The 21,515-nt window shown below is 34.9% G+C and overlaps 1 protein-coding gene across 1 annotated transcript; it reads right to left on the reverse strand.

The window, feature by feature from the left end:
* Nucleotides 1-18,682: 18,682 nt before the first annotated feature.
* On the reverse strand, nucleotides 18,683-20,804 carry LOC127852797 (uncharacterized). The gene is made up of 4 exons (XM_052386784.1): nucleotides 20,512-20,804; nucleotides 19,969-20,077; nucleotides 19,603-19,694; nucleotides 18,683-19,045 (listed from the first exon to the last, which is right to left on the reverse strand). Exons 1-4 carry the CDS (start codon nucleotides 20,582-20,584, stop codon nucleotides 18,798-18,800), a joined length of 522 nt encoding a protein of 173 aa, XP_052242744.1. The 5' UTR covers nucleotides 20,585-20,804; the 3' UTR covers nucleotides 18,683-18,797.
* Between the last annotated feature and the right edge of the window lie 711 nt (nucleotides 20,805-21,515).

The raw sequence follows: 21,515 nt of genomic DNA on the forward strand, positions 1-21,515 counted from the left end.
ACTGTTAACGCAAACCTTTTTATTTACAGATAAAAAATATTCTTACTGCATCCAAGTCAGTGTCGAAAACTAACGTGATTGATTCGTTCGGTGGAAAGTTAGTGTTTGGAGGACATATGCTGAAATTAAACCTTACCGAGGAGATCCTTACCGAGAACATCCCTACCGAGGAGATATTTATGCCCAAAATCAGCTGTCTGAAAGATCAGGTAAAAATACATTATTTACATGTAATAGGTTAATTTTGCTTTTGTTTAAACATGTACTTTTCGACCGATTTGATTTTCATGTTAGGGATGGGATCGGGAAAGTTCACAGGGACATGAGGCATGACCGACAGATGACCCACATTGATTTTCAGGACTCTAGGTCAAATTTCAAGGTCACTGTGACCTGAGGCAGCAAAATCGTTTCCGGATGATAACTCATGAATGCGTAGGTCTAGAATCATGAAACTTCATAGGGGTACTGGTCATGTCTGTCAGACGATCCCTATTGATTTTTAGGTGACTAGGTGAAAGGGCTTTAATTGCCAATCATACTCTAACGTATGCATACAATGGCTGCCACTACAACTGACAGCCCATTTGGGGGACTTGCGTGTTTTACAAACAGCCCTTGTATCAATATACAGGTGAACATTTACTATTAGCTATTATTAGCTATATATCGTTCTGTAATATTTGGGAATAATGAAACCTTGATGTTTATATCAATATACAGCTAAAAATAACTATTAGCTACTATAAGCTATATATTGTTCTGTAATATATAGGATTTAGTGTTTTTTTAGCTCACCTCATTGCTACAGGTGAGCATTTCTGACCGGTCTTTGTCCGTCGTACGTCCGTCCGTCCGTCCGTCCATAAACATACGTCGTAAACACTCTAGAGGCCACATTTCTTGCCCCATCTTCATGAAACTTGGTCAAAAGCTTTGCCCCAATAAAATCTCGACCGAGTTCGAAACTGGGTTGTGCCGGGTCAAAAACTAGGTCACTAGGTAGAAAAAAAACAACCTTGTAAACACTGTAGAAGTCACATTTTATGTTCAATCTTCATGTAACTTTGTCAAAATGTTTGTTTAATGATATCTTGATTGAGTTCAAAAGTGGTTCCGATCCGTTGAATACATGGCAGTTTTCCTTTTTTGGCTATAGAGAAGCCTGGTAAACACTCTAGAAGTCACAATTTTTGCCCAATCATCATGAAAGTTGGTCAAAACATTGGTTTTATTGATTTCTTGGACGAGTTCGAAAATGGTCCAGATCGGTGAAAAAATATGGCCGCCAGGGGGCGGGGCAGTTTTCTCTATATGTATATAATGGCAGTTTTCCCTATTTGGCTATTGAGAAACCTTGTAAACACTCTATAAGTCACAATGTTTGCCCAATCATCATGAAAGTCGGACGAGTTTGAAAATGGTCGGGATTGGTGAAAAAACATGGCTGCCAGTGGGCGGGGCATTTTTCTCTCTATGTATATTGTGAAAACATGTGAACACAGTAGAAGTCACATTTTTGGCCCAATTTTCATAAAATTTGCTCAGAACATTTGTTCCCTTGATACGAGATATGAGTTCAAAAATGGTTCCGGTCAGTTGAATAACATGGATGCTGGGAGAAGGGCAGTTTTCTCATTATGCCACCCCCCGCCCTTTCGAAGAAGAGGGGGTATATTGTTTTGCTCATGTCGGTCCGTCCGTCCAACAGATTGTTTCCGGATGATAACTCAAGAGCGCTTATGCCAAGGATCATGAAACGTCATAGGTACATTGATCATGACTCGCAGATGACTCCTAGTGATTTTTAGGTCACTAGGTCAAAGGTCAAGGTCACGATGACCCAAAATAGTAAAATGGTTTCCGGATGATAACTCAAGAACACTTATGCCTAGGATCATGAAACTTCATAGATACATTAATCATGACTCGCAGATGACCCCTTTTGATTTTCAGGTCACTAGGTCTAAGGTCAAGGTCACGGTGACTCAAAGCAGTAAAATGGTTTCCGGATGATAACTCAAGAACGCTTATGCCTAGGATCGTGAAACTTCATAGCTACATTGTACATGACTCGCAGATAACCCCTATTGATTTTCAGGTCACTAGGTCAAAGGTCAAGGTCACGATGACCCGAAATAGTAAAATAATTTCCGGAGGATAACTCAAGAACGCTTTGGTCTAGGATCATGACACTTCATAAGTACATTGATCATAACTCGTAGATAACCCCTAATGATTTTCAGGTCACAAGGTCAAAGGTCAAGGTCACGATGACCCAAAATAGTAAAATGGTTTCCGGATGATAACTCAAGAACGCTTAGGCCTAGGGTCATGAAACTTCATAGGTACATTAATCATGACTCTCAGATGACCCCTATTGATTTTCAGATCACTAGGTCAAAGGTCAAGGTCACAGTGACCCGAAATAGTAAAATGGTTTCCAGATGATAACTCAATAGCGCTTATGCATAGGATCATGAATGTTCATAGGTACATTGATCTTGACTCGAAGATGACCCCTATTGATTTTCAGGTCACTATGTCAAAGGTCAAGGTCGGGGTGACCTGAAATAGCAAAATGGTTTCTCGATGATAACTCAAGAATGCTTATGCCTAGGATCATAAAACTTCATAAGTACAATGATCATGACTCGCAGATGACCCCTATTGATTTTCAGGTCACTAGGTCAAAGGTCAAGATCACGGTGACCTGGAATAGTTAAATGGTTTCTGGATGATAACTCAAGATCGCTTATGCCTAGGTTCATGAAACTTCATAGGTATATTGATCATGACTCGCAGATGACCCCTATTGATTATCAGGTCACTAGGTCAAAGGTCAAGGTCACAGTGCCAAAAAACGTGTTCACGCAATGGCTGTGAAGGTCACGGTGACCTAACTTAGAAAATGGTTTCCGGATGATAACTCAAGAATGCTTACGCCTAGGATCATGAAACTTCATAGGTATATTGATCATGACTCGCAGATGAAATAATGATGAAACTTGACCAGCATGTTTGTCTGGACAATTTCTAGGTCAAGTTTGACATTTGGTAAAGATTGAATGAACCGACTCCTCTCAGGTGAGCAAAATAGGGCCATCTTGGCCCTCTTGTTCGTTCTTCGGACGGGTCCGGTAAACGGACCCGTTCCCAATGACCTACGGACCTGTTCCCAAAATGAACCGGACCCATCCCAATTTCCGAAAAAAATACAAAAAATCCCAATCAAAATCGAGTTAACAGTCCCCGAAAACGCCATGGTGATTGTCAAAGACTTGTGTATTTAAATAGTGTGTTTGTTGTTTCGACTGGAATTCGATTATATGGTAATTACCATAATGTATAATGTTTAATTGTCCCCTACCGGTTTCGCCGCAGGGGACTTATGGTTTGCGCTCTGTGTGTCCGTCACTCCGTCAGTCTGTCACACTTTTCTGGATCCTGCGATAAATTTAAAAGTTCTTAATATTTTTTCATGAAACTTGAAACATGGATAGATGGCAATACGGACATTATGCACGTCATTTCATTGTATTTCTACGTCAAAAATTATATGGCAACATTTTTTTTTCTGACAATGGTGGAGCCGGTAGGGGACATATATTGCTTGGCAATAGTCTTGTTTAGAAGACCAAATTAATATTAAATGTATAATACCAAAACATACAATATTGAAGATAGCAACTTCATATTTGACATGCATGTGTATCTCATGGAGCCGCACATTTTGAATGGTGAAAGGTCAAGGTAAAGGTCATCCTTCAAAGTCAAAGGTCAAATATCATTGTATGTGTCTATCCCAAAACTTTAACCTTGGGTCATTGTGTTTCTGACAACACAGCTCTTGTTTTCTGTTATTCCTGCTCTCTTCCTTTTAATTGTTTGTCAAAATTATCGAACTTTTATCACATTTGTTCGCTCCGAATGAATAATGTGCAGGTATTTTTAAGATACAAAATAGATTCGTATGCGCTGGTGTTTCTGATGGAAAAACATTCAAAGCTGTACATGCTGTTTTTGCTTGATTTTGATCCCGTGTTTACCATTTTCTATATCAGCCGTTATTATTGTAATTAATGCGTTTTTCATTTGTCCACATGTTTTCATTTTCTCTTGTTGTCATCTTTTAAATTTTCCTTTTTTCAAGATGTTTTCCTTTTTCAAGTCTCGTAGTTTCCATCTGTCGTGGTGTTTTACTAGATTCATGTGCCATGTTTAACATTTTCCACAACAGCTTGATTTTTTTTTATAATTCAGGCTTTTTCCATTTTCCAGGCATATGTCCTTCTATTCATTTCTCATAATTTCTACTTTTTGAAGACTTTTTCTGTTTTCGTTTCTTGTATTTTTTCACTATAGTCAGATGCTATCATTCTATTCAGATCCCGTGGTTTTCATTGTCCAGACATTCTTCGATCATTTCAATTCAAGCATTTTCCATGTTCCAGACCATCTTCCTTTATTTCATATTCGTGTTGATCTTTCCCAGTTCTTCGTCCCACAACTTTGCCAGCGGATGGCGCCGAAGCAACCCACGGAGCGTCAGTGCATGAGGGACTGGCTGATGGAAAAATTGGAGTCGCAGGAGTTCCGTGGTCTGCGCTGGCGTTATGAGTTCGAGGCCTGGGCAGCTCATTCTGGGGAGTCGAGGCCTTCACTCGGAAATATGTGAATCTCAAAGGAGAAAGGATTTTTTTTTAACGTAACTCATATCAATTTTTATAGTGAAATATTTTTAAGAACATAACAAGATGGTTAAGATGATTATTAATTTTCTTATTTTTTTATTGTATTATTATTATTATTATACCCCCACTAAACGAAGTTTAGGGGGTGTATAGGAGTAAGCTTGTCTGTCGGTCGGTCTGTCTGTCGGCCGGTCGGTCCGTGTCCGCTCTCTAATTCAAGTAGTTTTCATACGATCTTCACAAATCTCGGACAGAAGTTGTATCTAGATGATGTCTAGGCCAAGTTCGAACATGAGCCTTACCGGGTCAAAAACTAGGTCTGGGGGTCACTTAGTGCGTTTTAAACATTCAGCATGTTGTCCGCTCTCTAATTCAAGTAGTTTTCATCAGAGCGTCAACAAACTTGGTCATTAGTTGTATCTAGATAATATCTAGGTCAAATTCAAACATGGGTCATGGCAGGTCAAAAACTAGGTCGCGAGGTCATTTAGTGCGTTTTAAACATTGAGCATGGTGTCCGCTTTCTAATTCAAGTAGTTTTCATCCGATCTTCACCAAACTTGGTCAGAAGTTGTATCCAGATGATGTCTAGGTCTAGTTCGAATATGGGTCATGCCGGGTCAAAAACTAGGTCACTAAGTCATTTAGTACGTTTTACACATTTAGCATGGTGTCTGCTCTCTGATTCAAGTAGTTTTCATCCGATCTTCACCACACTTGGTTATAAGTTGTATCTATATGATGTGTAGGTCAAGTTCGAACATGGGCCATGCAGGGTCAAAAACCAGGTCACGGGTTCACTTAATGCATTTTAAACATTGCGAGTGGTGTCCGCTGTTTTTTATGAAGACAACTTGCAAAATTGTCTGTGTCAATGTGGCATGTGGGGGGTATTCGTCACGTCTGTGACAAAGCTCTAGTTATCATTTCTATTATTATGGGGATAATCACATTAACAGTAAGGATAATAATTATTATCGTTGTTAAGAAAAACATAAAAACAATAATACACTTATTAGTATTATCATTTGATATTTTCATTTCCATTGTAGAATTAATTTTGACTCATTTATATGAAACTAAATTAACTACGATCACGTTTAATTTTTATATAGTAAGGCTATGTTGCTGTTTTCACAAACAATCGGCATTACAGGACGTCGAGATGGAAGCGACGCAAGACGATGGAAAGCCAACTTCCAGTGCGCACTTAAATCACTGAAGACCATCCAAGAGCTTGACAGGTCCGTTACCAGAGGCCAGAACGCTTGCAGAATCTTCCGGTTCCTTGACACCCCCGCACACAGGAGGCGCGCTAACAACCAGACTCCGCGAAGTACCGATAGCGGCCATAGTTCCCGTCCTATAGACAAATCACCGACCAACAGCCACGCTGACTCCAGGATTTTAGCCGTAAGTGACGAAACCGATTACGTCAGCACATTTTGTGGTGACGGTGATAATGTCACGGTAAGTTTGTGGATTGCTTGTGTAATTACTTTCCCGTTAGTGATAATTTAACTAAGTATTAACTTAGAAACTTGTACACATTTAAATATTTTTTTGCAGAGTTAATCGATACATTAATTTCTTTGCATCCCGCGACTTTTCGCTGTCACTCTGTGTTTTTAAAGATCTTGTTCTTTTGAAGATAAACGTTATCAAAACATGTCACTTAAATGATCAGGGCTATCAACTGTCCAACTGTCCCGTTATTGGAATACCGGTACTTTTTATGGCCCCAGATCGAATGATCGGGGGTATATTGTTTTTGGCCTGTCTGTCTGTCTGTCTGTCATTGTATGTGTGTGTCTGTCCCAAAACTTTAACTTTGCTCATGAAATGAAAACTCTTGGGTCTATCTTCTTTAAACTTCACATGTGCATGCATCTAATTGAGATTTACAATCAAACATGGTTTGAGGTCACTTGATCAAAGGTCACTGTTACTGTGACCTTTACATTCAAAATATAACCTTGTTTTTAAAATAGCTGTCGTGCGGCTTCAAAGCGCAGTAGGGAGCATTGTGTTTCACAAACACAGCTCTTGTTTTATTTTTATTTAAATTGTGGGCTGGATGGTTAGTGTATGTAAATACAATTTATATTAAGCGCGTTCATGTACACTTGAATGCCGTTAGAGGGTTGTTTAATGTGTTGTTTTCTTTATACTTGATTGTTGATTTAATTTACAATAAAGAGAATTTAATCAGCATGATTCATAATGCACATCTTGTATTCAGCAATTTTAAAGGGTAAAATAATGCAACTAATTACAACACAATCTGTGTTCCGTTAGCATGTTGTTGTTTGTGCAAGACTGTGAATATAAGTTTATGTTGCTTTCCTGTGTCATTTAAAGCTGATAAAAGTTAAAAGTTAAACAAAGTCATTAAAAAAACATTCTTCAATTGGTACAATTCACAACTTGATTTTTTCCCAATTGGAAGATTTCGCGACTCGTTTTTCCCAATTTGGTGATTTCACGACGCGAAAAATTCCCAATGGCACCGGACCCGTTCCCAATTGGGTGAAAAAATCACTATAAATAAATAAATAATGTATACGTAATAAAATTAATCCTAGTTCATTGTTTTTCTTCGAGGCTGTTTAAAGCTCACCTTTGACTTAGATTTTTTCTCGCAGCGGGATTATCAATTGCATTCGACACAGTTTCTAAATTGAGGGACTACAAACTTACTGCAATTTTTTACCGTGTACTAACAAGAGTTTTTACACCTTTCGAGGATTACCATTAACACATTTGTTTAAATTAAGCGTTTACATTTAAAGGAACTAAAATTGTAGACCAGAACGTTTATTTTGCAAAATTATCCTTTTTTTTGTTATGCTAAGAATAACATGTACGTTCTTAAAATGATATGGCTATTGTATTTGGTCTTAATACACGACACGAACAACAATGGCGATACTGACAAAGGACCTTAAGTTGATCATAACCTACATTGAGCTCAATGAGCTCGCGAAAGATCGTCATAACAATAAAGCTGTGTTTTGACATGCAAAAAATGTAAAGTTATTAATTTCAGTATGTTAAACAATAGGCCAAATATTAAAAGTACATTTGACGGTGCGTATATTGACTATTTAAATGTAAACATTTATAATAAATCATATTGTACGTTCTAAACGACTCGGATCCCTTTAATTAAGAAGTTAAACAATATGAAAATAGATTTAAATGCAAAAGATGCATTTGACAAGTTTAAAATAGAAATAAATTTTAAGCACTGTGTTTTATTGATGAAAACTGTGTATGTCTATAGTTTCAGTTTCAGGAACACAATTTAACTCAAACGGTCAAAAGGTTTATCATAAAAATATTTTTATCATTTTCTGAATTGATTGAAAGATGTGTCGGAAAATGGATCACAAAGCTCAAACAGCTTATTTCTATAAAGTTGCACGTGGTAGACACACCCAAATGTACAAACGAATTAGGAAGAATACAATTGTTCTATTAAGAAGGTAACACATTCAGATAAACATCATTTAAAATATGGCTATCTTTTTAACATTTTTATTTTCATTTTATCCTGTTCATCCACGTTTATAATTAACTTTGAAACATATCTATACATTAAAAAAACATGCACACACTTACGCACGCGCGCATGCATGCACGCGCGCACAAGCATGCACGCACTCATATTCTTTTAAAACGGTATTCTTATTGATTTTTTAGCCCGACTATTATATATGAAATATATATAGTGGAGCTATCCTTCTCACCCCGGCGTCGAAGTGAGCGTCTGCGTTAGTGTCTGTGTTAGCGTCTGCGTTAGCGTGCAAATGTTAAAGTTTTCGTACTACCCCAAATATTTTCTCTGTCCCTTGACATATTGCTTATATTTTGCATACTTGTTTACCAACATGACCCGACCTATAAACAATAGCAGACAACTCTATCAAGCATTTTGTCATAATTATGGCCCCTTTTATATTTAGAATATGCATATTATTGATAAATCTATGTTATAATTATGGCCCCTTTCCACTTAGAATATGCAGCAAATGTTAAAGTTTTCGTACTACCCCATTTATTTTCATTGTCCCTTGACATATTGCTTTATATTTTGCAAACTTGTTAACCAACATCACCTCAACCTATAAACAAGAGCAGACAACTCTATCAAGTATTTTGTCATAATTATTGCCCCTTTTATACTTAGAATATGCATATTATTGATAAATCTATGTTAAAGTTTGCGTGCTACCCCAAATATTTCCGATATCCTTTGACATATTGCTTTTATATGTTGCATACTTGTTTACCAACATGACCCCAACCTATAAACAAGAGCAGACCACTGTATCAACAAGCATTTTGACATAATTATTGCCCCTTTTACACTTAGATAATTGAACATTTTGCTTAAATTGCCATAACTTCTTTATTTATTATCACATTTAATTATTACTTTGACAAAACAACACTTACCTGAATACCACAATGGATTCCACACAAACAATAACGCACGCCCTTACCCAGATAAGAAAAATGCTTGTTATTTGTGAATTAACAATGCCTTTTGTAGTAGTTCAAAGATGATGTCGCATTCAGTGTATATGTTGACAGCTGTTAAAATAGTTGTTTAACACACACGTAAATACAACAAGTATTCTCATGCATAAAAAATTATCAAAATTATGCCAGAGCAATACTATTGGAATGTACTACTACTACTACTACTACTACTACTACTACTACTACTACTACTACTACTACTACTACTACTACTACTACTACTACTACTACTACTACTACTACTACCACCACCACCACCACCACCACCACCACCACCACAGCCACCACCACCACCACCACCACCACCACCACCACTACTACTACTACTACTACTACTACTTCTACTACTACTACTACTACTACTTATAATAATAATAATAATAATAATAATAATAATAATTATTATTATTATAATTATAATAATAATGAAACCAGAGTACACTATAAAACAATATCTGATTTTTTTATTTCGTATTAGAATATATAATAAAATCAATCACACTTACATGTTTTACAAGAAACCTGGTGATATGAATGTTCTTATACTAAAATCTATTTAATATATCCACCGTTGTTTTTGTTGTTTATATATTGCCCTGTGCACACTTCTCCATTGAATGTGAATGCATCATCAGATATCCTTACTTTTAAATTCCACTTGGTTCAACAACACCACCTGGTTCAACAACACCAATAATGAGTTAATAAGAAGTATAAATATGCACAAAAATAGACACTTAATAGTTTAGATATAAAGACATAGTATTTAACAAAGTTTAAAATTTCACACTTAATTAGTTACTAAACTAACAAAATGTTTTATGTTGAAACATTTGTTTCGTTCGTTGACCCTGTATATCTAATCTTCACAAGTCATTCACCCCTGGTTACGAAGAACATGGTACGGTATCTGTCATGTTAGCTAAGCTATTACATGAATATGCCAATGTTATTTAAGGTTAAGGCTACGCCGTATAATTGCACGTTTACGTATAATTTATTTTTTAATATCATTTAATGAAAAATGACTTACATGCAACATACAAATTGACAGGGTAACTTTACAATTATATATAATATTGCTAAAAGTACAACAGTATGTCAATTAAGTGTTGGTGTCTTGTTTGCTTTTTATTAAGTGTTCGATGTTGTTTCTGTATAAAAAATTTTTTTAACACATTACGAAAATTTATGTTGAAAATGCTTGCTTTGAAACAAATGCTAACCGTACTATTTATCAATAAGTCCAAGATTATTTTTTATTAGTAGTATTATCAAGATCTATTTTTGTCGAGAGGGCATAATGCATTGTGTGCTGTTCTTTAATGTTAACTCATATTTAGCCTTGTATAAACTGTATCTATAAGTCGCTTTAGTAAGATTATAATTTTAATATATATGTTACACACCTTGTTTGGACGATCTTTGAAAATACCAAACGTCCTCTGTTTATTTAATCGTTTATCAAGGTGTTGTTTTCGTTAAATATGCAGACGCTGTGAAAAATTGAGATAGCATTTGTCCGGTTTTAAACATCATGTGCGTTTATTTTGTCTCACTTTTGATTTAGACTGTGTTTTTATGTTGTGTTTAAGCAAGTGTTTTTTCAAACGCATAATACTAAAGAGTGTTGGGCTTCTTGTACATACAGTTTATACTAAAGAACACCACATTTTTACAATACCTCTATAGTGCAGTATCAAGACTACGCAATATGAACACGGTGTCAAACAACGATGTAAAAATGGATCTTTAGAGTGGTTATAAGTGTGACCTCGAGAGCATATGCCGTTGAGGTTTTACTTACTTTGGTATTTGAAACCAGATATCCAAATGGTGTTGGTTTTGTGTTGCTTTTAGCAAATTTTGTGTTAGTATTTAAGTCGTCATTGTACATGCAATTAAACGGGTGGATATCTCCATTGTGCTCCTTTGTCAAACGGTATTTATAATACCATGGTGGGAACAGACATATTACATTGGCGCCATTTGACTAGAACTATTAAGCAAAAAATCTGATACCAAAACTGTACGCAAACATGCCAAAAAATAACCCATCAATTAGGAGATTACAGACTATCTAGGTATATAACAATAAACCTAATTAAAATGATTTATTATAACTTTCATGTTAAAATATCATCTATAATTGATTTAGTTATTCAGTATACACATGAAGCTATTAGCTTCGATTTTACTTATTCATTTGAAATCAAATACATTATTAGAAAAATACGGACAACGCCGTTCAACTTTTCACGTAACTCAAATATTTGTTTGACATAAGTATTGCTTAACATGTCACATTTTTATAGCACAAATACTGTGACTTAAACGCGTTTCCTATGGTAGCCATATTCACGCTCACTGATCAACTTGCACAGAAGCATAATAATTACGGCCTTCATTGTACAAATTATAACTTAAAATGGTCATATCGTTATAAACTAGTACTACTTTTGTCAGTCGGTAAAGCAAATTTAAGTAAATTCCCCATATACAATAGGTCGGTTTTGTTTTACGAGACACCAGGGCATTACTCAAGATCTTTGAAAATGATTTGAGCACGGGAAACACGTCCGTATACGAATTCATTATTTAGTCAAAACATGATGCACAAGTAGGAACTAATCAATATAAAGTCATATAGATAGTATTTAATAGTAAACATAAGTGATTTGTTTAAGTTTCCATGCGAAACCGAACAAACACCCTCAATTTGATGAAATAAAGTCCAATCTTTACTTATGTATTCTCGTTTATTTGTAAGGACACCTTTGGGAAATGCACATGCCACTGAATGTTAACGTATCAATTTTTATATTTCATACGCTATACAATTGTATATGGTGTTTACGCAACCTTAACAAACAGGACATTTACAGTGATTTACAGTGATGTTCACGAGTCTTATTATCCTACTCGAAACGGTTTGCAGGCATATAATCTAACTCATCACCGCTCACGTACCACAATAACCTTTCCAACAGAAACATCCTTAGCTCTTACCGGTGGTAGCAAAACAACGTCGTACTACAGTTTGTGTGTTTGTTTGTTTCGGAAGTCCTTCTAGGAACGCAAAGGTTACTTTCGTCATAGTGTCACGTTTAATGTACTTGAACAAGTCCTATTGCGGACATGTCTGAAGTGGCTATTTTTATATCTCAATAATGTACCACTTGGACAAGGTAAACGTTTAGAAAGATGTCATTATATCCTAAATGGTTTGTTTGTTCAAAATAAACTAGTGCGCACTTCTAACTCGACTCATATACAATCGTGTAAAACAATTAAGTCCGTTAAACTCTTTGGCTTCGGTGCTGATTCACAAATACCGAACTTTAAAATGGTACCCTATTAGAAACAAAACCGAATCATCTGATCATAGAATATAATTATAAGTGGCTGAGTATAAACTAAAGCACGACAAGAAACGACAAAACGTAATGCATTGTGCACTGGACATAAATTTAAAAGCCCGTTAGAAATATTTTAAAACAAGCGCTTTAATGACATGGTATTCATTTATTTTTTATAATTATTTGTTAATATATATGATTTTTAAACTAAATCAAAACGTATTACAAAAATGTTATACATCGTTATTGTTTGATACAAATTCCATACTCGCTGATCCTACATACTGCTCGAACTATTCCGTCACTTTTCCGGTTTACATTGTAATAAACACACACTATACAAACCAAACATACTTGTGCGTCACGTTTTGTTAAAGTGTGTCGGCATTGGCACTCAGACAAGTTTCACACGCAACGGTTTAGATATCAATTCATTTCAAACTTTTAGTTTAAGAAGTTGTGGGAGGGGTATTGTCATACGAATAACTCACTGGAAACTACTAGGTCTGACACAATATGACAATTTTAAAGATCAGACTCTTGATTTCGTGGTATTGTAAGTGAATGCAAAATTTGCTAGAATCACAAAGTTTAGCAATTAAACACAATTATTTTCATCATGTAAGCACAATTAAATGTCAACCGATCGGATATAAGACGAAAAACAACAGTTGGTGGGAAAAATGTAAATATTATTCCACATGCGTTTGCTTTCCAGATAAATAACAAGCGATAGTGATGCGATACAGATAACAATTTCCACACATACTTTTTCACTGGCGGACACAGTGTTTTTGTAAATCTTCATGTTGGTGAAGAAGTAGTTTCTTTAGAAATATTTATGCAATTTGATATCATTAGATATCCTTAGATGTTATTTATTATATTAATAATACTTATCTACATTTTCTACAAATGTCGAGTGTTAATAAAAATGTATACAATTTTAAAATATGTCATACAAATGTAGTGTAAATTTATGAATATGCGACTCTTTCTACAAACATTTTAAATGAATTTTTTTGTTTTTATTAAATCGGAACTTAAAGTGTACTCTATAATACTTATCGTTTTTTAACTTTAAGTCGATATTTGTTGGCTTAAAATCCAAGCAAAGCCTTTTATTCTACCACACTGTTCAAACAATCGATCCTTTCTTTTAAAAACGTTGACTGGTATTTAAGATGTCCCAAACTCTAAATCTCATTAAATATAGATACATTAATCGGAAATATTCAGATTGGCATCAAGCCGTAATTTATTTGTATTATTTAGTAGATACATTTCATTGTAAGACAGGTGACGTCGACATACAACTTATTATTTACTGGTTGATTTATATGATATTATATGAATTTTGGTTAAATTCAAGCTGATGTCATTGTGTGATCTTAAACAGATTGAAATACAGCACGTTTGACAGAGTGGATATGAAATAATCGAAGTTTTTTTTCAGCTGAATCCCTTCTTATTAGCAAGATTTCAGAGCCCAGCATTATTAAAGTACACACTTCAGATCATCACAATTTAACTCAGGAAACAGCAGCAGTACAATTGGTACAATGCACGATTACGAAGCTGTGATATACATATGTATGTATAATATAAAGATAATGTTATCGTACTGCCCTTCAAAAGATATTAGTTCATTTTTTCCTTGAAATGATATGTTGTAATGAAAAATGAGGAAATACGTATTCACCTCTTAAATACTTTTCAAAACCATTATAACTTTCACAGGAGCCAAAGGTCAACTGCCACATGCCTGAGTGAAAGACATAAGTTTATAATACATATGCACTTACTAATTTGAAAACGGATGAACTTTGTTCCAACAAGTTAAAAAATTCAAATTAATTATCTATATATGAAGGGTTGATTTCATCAGAACCTACACGGACACGTGTAATCATCATTTTACAAAATATCGAAGAAAGGAACGTATTATTCATAACAACTAAATAACTCTTATCCACAAATGCCTGTGAATACAAGAAATATATTTGCTTTTTAAAGAGTTGTATCGTTTGCCAGTTTTGTTTCGCCAACATTTTTTTTCATATATATTTATAACATTTCGCTGTCATGTCCAATGTTGCACGTACAACCATATCTGTGTTAACAAGTCCCTGGCGAAGACGAAAAGTTGCTAGGGCATATATATATAATATGTATTTAGTACTGTTTGAACAGCATATTTCTCCAATCCACAATTACTACTTTCTGTTCTTGCATCCGTTTTTGGATCCAGTGCTTTAGAAAGATTCATTCGTTGGTGTTTAATAATTGTCCTCAACCATATACCTCTCTTTCTGAAAACACCGTGTATCTCTTGATCTGAATGTCTTTCTGCATTTAAACACAAAGATATGTTACCTACTAAAGCAAAATTGCTGCACTTAGCAGCTCAACGTGAAAAATTGGACAGCTACTGTAAATTCATTCAGACCTGTCTAACCGAATCCAAAATTTCTATAGGACTTAAACTGCAATTGACCCCTAGTATACATGGTAAGGCTTCAAACCGTTGTATAACAAGATAGAACGAAATTTTAAATCATGCATCATTCCAACTCATGGTTTTGCTCCTTGGGTATTACAATCATCAAACACATGTTATACAACGGGAGGAGAATGCCATTTAATCCGACATGCACAACTCGTTAGAACCTGATGAGTTTATAGAATTGCTCTTTGAGGTTCAGAAACATATGTTTTCTACTTCTGAATCGTACTCACAGATGAAATCAGAGAAACTTTCCAATCTTAATAGTGTGTACTATTGTACTAATGTGAATTTTATTAATGTTTCTAAAACCAAAACAAAACGTACGATTCGTCGCTTTTAACGTCGTCAACCAAATACTCGACCCAATATTGCCGTAAGTATATCAAGCACAGATCTTACAGAACACGAACAAAAATTACTTTCAAAGGTTCTCAACTTTTGTCCGAAACCACCCACATTGACCGAGGTAGCCTGATTGAAGATAGCAAATCTTTTTGTAGACAACTTAGACTCAAGTCCCATTTTTCAAAAGCAGAACCAATTTATGATAACAGCTCATTCCCTATCGAAAGAGAAAACTCAGAATCACAAACAGAAACCCAAATCCTTCATGAAATGGGTAGCATAGACGAAAGACGTAGTAGCCTTCGGGATAGGCGAAGTCCCAGTCGGGAAAGACAAACACCCATCACATCTGAGGATTCTTTTCTCACAAACAATGATGAAATGTACCCCAAATTCAAACTAAAAAGCAAATGGGAACCCCCAAAACAATCTGTATCGCTTTAAACATTTATTCATAATATCGAATCGGACATTTCAGAATCTCAAACAAATACAAACATGAAAAGCAACCTCACTTAACATGAACGACAAGCTCTGCGGTCATTGAAAAACAATGGTTACATAACTATAAAACCAGCAGACAAAGGGTCTTCGGTTGTCGTTATGGACAAAGAACATTATATATCTGAAGCCGACCGACAACTCAACGATACCAGGTTTAACAAGCGTTTGGACTCGGATCCCACCCAAGAATTTCAGACAAATATAAATACAAAACTTAAAGAAATGTGACACACTTGAAAAATAAGCGAAAACAACTTCGACTTTTCTCAGTTACAAATCCCAGAGCTGGCCGATTCTATCTTTTACCAAAAATACACAAACCCGGCAACCCTGGGCGTCCAATTGTTTCGGCAAATAGCCACCCAACTGAACGGATTTCGGAGTTTGTCGACTCTTGTAGTAAAATTTCCGTCGTTTGTCAAAGACACAGCTGACTCTCTTATATAAGTATCATCCGACACTCTACCAAATGACACATTACTGGTCTCCATGGACGTTGAATCTCTTTACACAAACATTACTCACGAGAAAGGCATTGAGGCCAACCCACTTGCTTTGGAAACAAGAGACATAAACGACCCTTCAACTAAAACATTAGTGGATTTACTGACCCTTATTCTGAAATATAATAACTTTAAGTTTAATGGGGTACATTAACTCCAAATACATGGTACAGCCATGGGAACTAAAATGGCACGTTCATACGCTGACATTTTCATGGGACATCTCGAAGGAAAGCTCCTGAAGTCGGTACCATCGACACCTTATCGCTGGTTGCGTTTCATAGACAATATGCATTGGTCTCATGGACAAGACAACCTCAAAACATTCCTTGAACTTGCCAACATGTAATTAACCTTTCACAATACGGACACGGCTCTAGGCGAGTGCACGTTTTTATCGGTGAGTTGCGATCATTCAATTCTGAATGATCTGTTTTTAGAACTTTTCGCTGTCATGTCTAATGTTGCACGTACAACCATATCTGTGTTAACAAGCCCCTGATGAAGACGAACAGTCGAAAGCGCTAGAGCATATGTACATTAAATATGTTATTAGTACTGTTTTAACAGCAATCTCCAATATCCAATTCTCCAATCTGTAATAACTACTTTCTGTTCTTGCAACCGTTTTTGGATCCAGTGCATTAGAAATATTCATTCGTTGATGTTTAATAATTGTTCTCAACCGTATATGTGGCTGGGAACGAGATTTTGACCCATCTGGTCAAAAAATGACTTTTTCAGTTAAGCATATATTATGAAAGTGCTACAACTGAAAAATCAAAATCTGAAATTTGAGCATCGAATTCCAAAAATTGACGAAGTTATGTCATTTTTTGTATTGCATGTCAGAAACACTGATTTGCGCGATTTTGTACGAAATGACGTTTCAATACAACGAAATGACGTTGTAATTCTACCAGTATTAGTTCATGTTATGCTGATCAGTTTTTTGTTGATAATCACTCAGTTGTGTGTGTATGGTGATGACAGTCATTAACTATGACTTACATAATTAATTGTATTATTATAAAACATTAAACGCTCATTGTTGCCATGGAAACAGACACTGTTCTTTTTTCAAATGCATTGTCATTTTAAAGAATTGAAGACACAGAATAACAACACATCAACAAAATATCTTCTGGACAGATATTAAACATTACCAACATGTTTATAGTAAAATAAATGTATGAACATTTTCTGAAAATAGGGGTGTATTCAGAAATTGAACATATTGTATAGCAACGAACTTGAAACTAAAATGAAAAAAAAACTGACATTTTGAATTTTTGTTAAGCATCTATACTGCCATACATGGTTTATTTAGCAATTGTATTTTATTCAAAGATTGATACACAATTAATTAGATTTTTTTAATTAAGTTAACAGTTGCTATGGAAACAGTAAATTATCAATTTCATATGTATCTGTTATCAACAATGAATCTGACCATCAGTGTAGATAGAAAATAATATCAACCCATTTCATATATAGAGGTCCAAAAACATGATTTTCAAATAAAAGAAAATTACAGCAATAAGCACAACAATATTCAATTGTAAACGTCACCATAGATTAAACTTTACACAACAAAATATGTTCGTTTACTTGTAAAATATAATAGATACATAATATGAACACATATGTTTACATCACACATTTTGAAGTCAATACGATCTACAACAGTTTAAGTTATCTTTGAACACATACCAGTCATATTATACAATGTAATAATCATACTGTACAGAATATTTTATAGTGAGATCACTATGAGTGAGTTGTTTATTAATTATAAATCTAAGTTCAGCTTATATATGCCCATAAACTATTTTTGATTATTGATTGCTATGTCACTTTCAATAAAAGAAACACACTATTAATAAGATATTCAGCTAAATGTCATACAAATAACAATACCATGCAAATGTCATAGTCATGAATACTAATCAGAAAAACAGCTTATCATAAGTATCATGCAAGAACAACAATTTGAGAAAATGAACAATTGTTAATAGGATAACAAGCCCTCACATTTTTTACTTTGAAATAGATGGTTTGGGACACACAATGTCTCTGGCAACTTCATTGATAAAGAACGGTGCAATTTTCTCGTAAAGATACCACTGCCTCAGATGATCTAGAGGGGGGATAAGCAGGCTGCCTTCCAACAGTTACGGTTATCATAACCGTAACTGTTGGAAGGCAGCCTGCCTCGGGTCTTGCCTTTAGAAGATTAAATCTAACTTCCTCCGAGTCACAGAACTCTCGACAAATGAGAACACCTGGCTCATCAGCAGTGCAACGAAAGTGGTAGTATTTTGTGATGTTTTTTTTAAAGTTTGAAATAGTTTTCGAAGAATGTCTTCCAGTTCAAAAACACCACCGGTCTAGATGGATCATTTACGCGTTGCGGAATGTTATGCCCGGACCTAGAAGATGCTTTAACTGTGTAAGCAATGTCCTCCATACATTCAGCATCTGATTGGCGCCATTTTATTTTCCACACACCAAAGTGCCAATCTGGCGTGAATTTGGTATGTCCCGGTAGCATCATACTCAAGGAAACAGACTCATGCAGACCTGCAATGATATTCCAAAAAAAAAACAGTAACAATTTTATAATCTTTTTCTTCAGGTTACAACCTCGAAAGATTCAATTCAATATGCTTTATACATTTTGTAATTGATAGAAACAAGCGACCAAAGTTCTTATCATATATTATAACAAGAGCACCGCCTAGACAGCTCATCTATTTGTCAAAGTATGAATCAAATCTGATCATAAATAAAGAAGTTATAAATGGCAATTTTAGTAAAATCTTTCCAAAATGAATGGGGGGATTCTTGGGTGGGATGGTTGGACAGTCTTTCAAAAATAAAATAATACAAACAAATATTTGTTTTAGGATTTTTTAACAACAAAAAATGTTTTTATTGGGGGGGTTTTAAGAGGGGGTATAGTTGGGGTGTGGTCATTTATTAGATGATTGGTGCTGCAAGTATGAAAGCAATAGCTTTGATACTTTAGAAATAAAGTGGACCTAAACACAAACCTTTCCAAATGTCTCTACACACTACACATTATTATACTTTTTAAATGATTATATTCTAAAGAAAGACAATGACCGTTTTATTACCTGTCAACACTCTCCACATGCAATAGCCCAGAATGGTGTTGTTTTTATTCTGCCCAACAGCATTGTCAAAGTGAATCCGCAAATAAACATTTCTTGTTTAAAATAATTAATATATATTTAGATGGAGATTATTGCTACACGTATGAAAACATTTATGAATGAATGGAAACAGAATTATGTTATGTCCAGCAACAAAATGAAATAATAGTTTTAATTACTTTAATATTTTAAAATAATTACAAAAACATAGATTTAAGTAACAATTATTACAAAAGCAACTATGTATAAATTAACTTAATCTTTCCAATGAAAAGAAAGACAAAACATTATTTTGTTAATCTCAGAGTATATATAGCAATAAATTACCTCTGCATGTTTTTCTCCAGCGCCAAAGTGAGAAAAATAGTGGTGCACCAAACTTGTGACACAATCGCCACCTTTTCTGACTCGTCAATCATATAGAATCTATGTATTCCTGTAATATTGTTTTATGTACATAAAAATAACTTTTACAAATAAAAACTATAAAAAGGACTATATTTTAATACACCTTGCATACAAGATTTTCACTTAATGTTTGTGCAAAACACTTGTATTGTTTAATTACAATATACACTAGGCTTGTCAGCAAAGGATGACATATGCCCCCTTTTTCCACATTTGTCTAAACCTAAACGCAAAGTGTTTTTGCACATTTTCGAAACCTAAACGCAAAGTGTGACGGAATTTCAGACAGACAGACAGACGGACAGTGCGATCACTATATGACCACCTTCGGGGGCATAAAAGCAACAACTAAATAATGCAGTATATTAACAAATGTTTTTCTTATAGTACTGCAATGTAGTTACAATTAGTTATTATTACATATTGTGAAGATATATAAAACTGATAATTACAATAACATACCTGTTCCTTCAGCGCACATCCAAAACACATGGCACTTTCTTGGTGTCGCAAAGTAGATTGGTCCCACTTGCATTGCGTAATGAGGGTAGTGTACACACTGGGCAAAATCCCATTAGTAGTGAAGTGTGGCATCTAGTGAACATGGTTCTGCACCTGTTAACAAAATGAACCAAATTGTATTAAGTGAATCAATTTGTTTAGACATTTTTTATTATATATACATATTTTTATATAATTGTTTCCCAACATGTACAGCTAGATGCACCATATAAATGAATGTTCAACATTTAAGCTATAGCATGTTCATGGCAAAATGCATAAAATGCTGCGGTTCATCTTCCAGGACAAAGCACAAATGTACCTCATATGAGGTACCTTATTTGTATAACATAGTTAAGAATAGTTTATTTACAATTTGGAATTTATATTGGAAATAAAACTTGTTTATTAAAAAATCCTCATTTTCAAGACCTTTAATGACATCTGTAGTACTGGACACAGCTTTACTACAAAGAACCTGGTCCTTGAAAAGTTGGCGTTGCCGGTTGGCCTTTTCAACATGACATGTATAGTCACTTAGTACATTGTGCCTTTCTTCATCTGACAGATGAGCATTGGTTTTTAATTTGCCCGTGATTTTTTGACATTTTACACACAAATCTGTCGCTGGTGTAGCTACTGCAATGTGGGGGCATAATGAATTCCATTTGTTTCTAAATGTTTTTAGAGACACAACTCTATAGTTTGCTTCCTTTGCACTCTTCATGTATAAGTCATAAATGTCAGTTACATTTTTGTCACATGGAAGAAGCAAAACTGTCTGCTTTGGACAATTAGACAGTCTTCCAGGCAAAGGTAATGCATTTTTATTTGCATATTCTTCAATGATTTTTTTTTATTCTTGTAGTATCGTCGAATGAAAGTGTATGGGCAGGTGTTGTTTTGCAATTACCATGTTCATTGACACTCAGGCCATACATGTCATAAGACTTACTTATTCTTTT

This window comes from Dreissena polymorpha, chromosome 12, assembly GCF_020536995.1.
Source record: "Dreissena polymorpha isolate Duluth1 chromosome 12, UMN_Dpol_1.0, whole genome shotgun sequence".
Classification (NCBI taxonomy): Eukaryota; Metazoa; Mollusca; class Bivalvia; order Myida; family Dreissenidae; genus Dreissena; species Dreissena polymorpha.

Bases quoted from the DNA above. Each gene is read 5' to 3' on its own strand.
- LOC127852797 (XM_052386784.1), bottom strand. From the start codon at position 20,584: ATGCAAGTGGGACCAATCTACTTTGCGACACCAAGAAAGTGCCATGTG. The intron at 20,078-20,511 runs GTATGTTATTGT...ACAATATTACAG, and splicing joins GATGTGCGCTGAAGGAACAG to GAATACATAGATTCTATATG. The intron at 19,046-19,602 runs GTAATAAAACGG...ATATCATTGCAG, and splicing joins CATGTGGAGAGTGTTGACAG to GTCTGCATGAGTCTGTTTCC.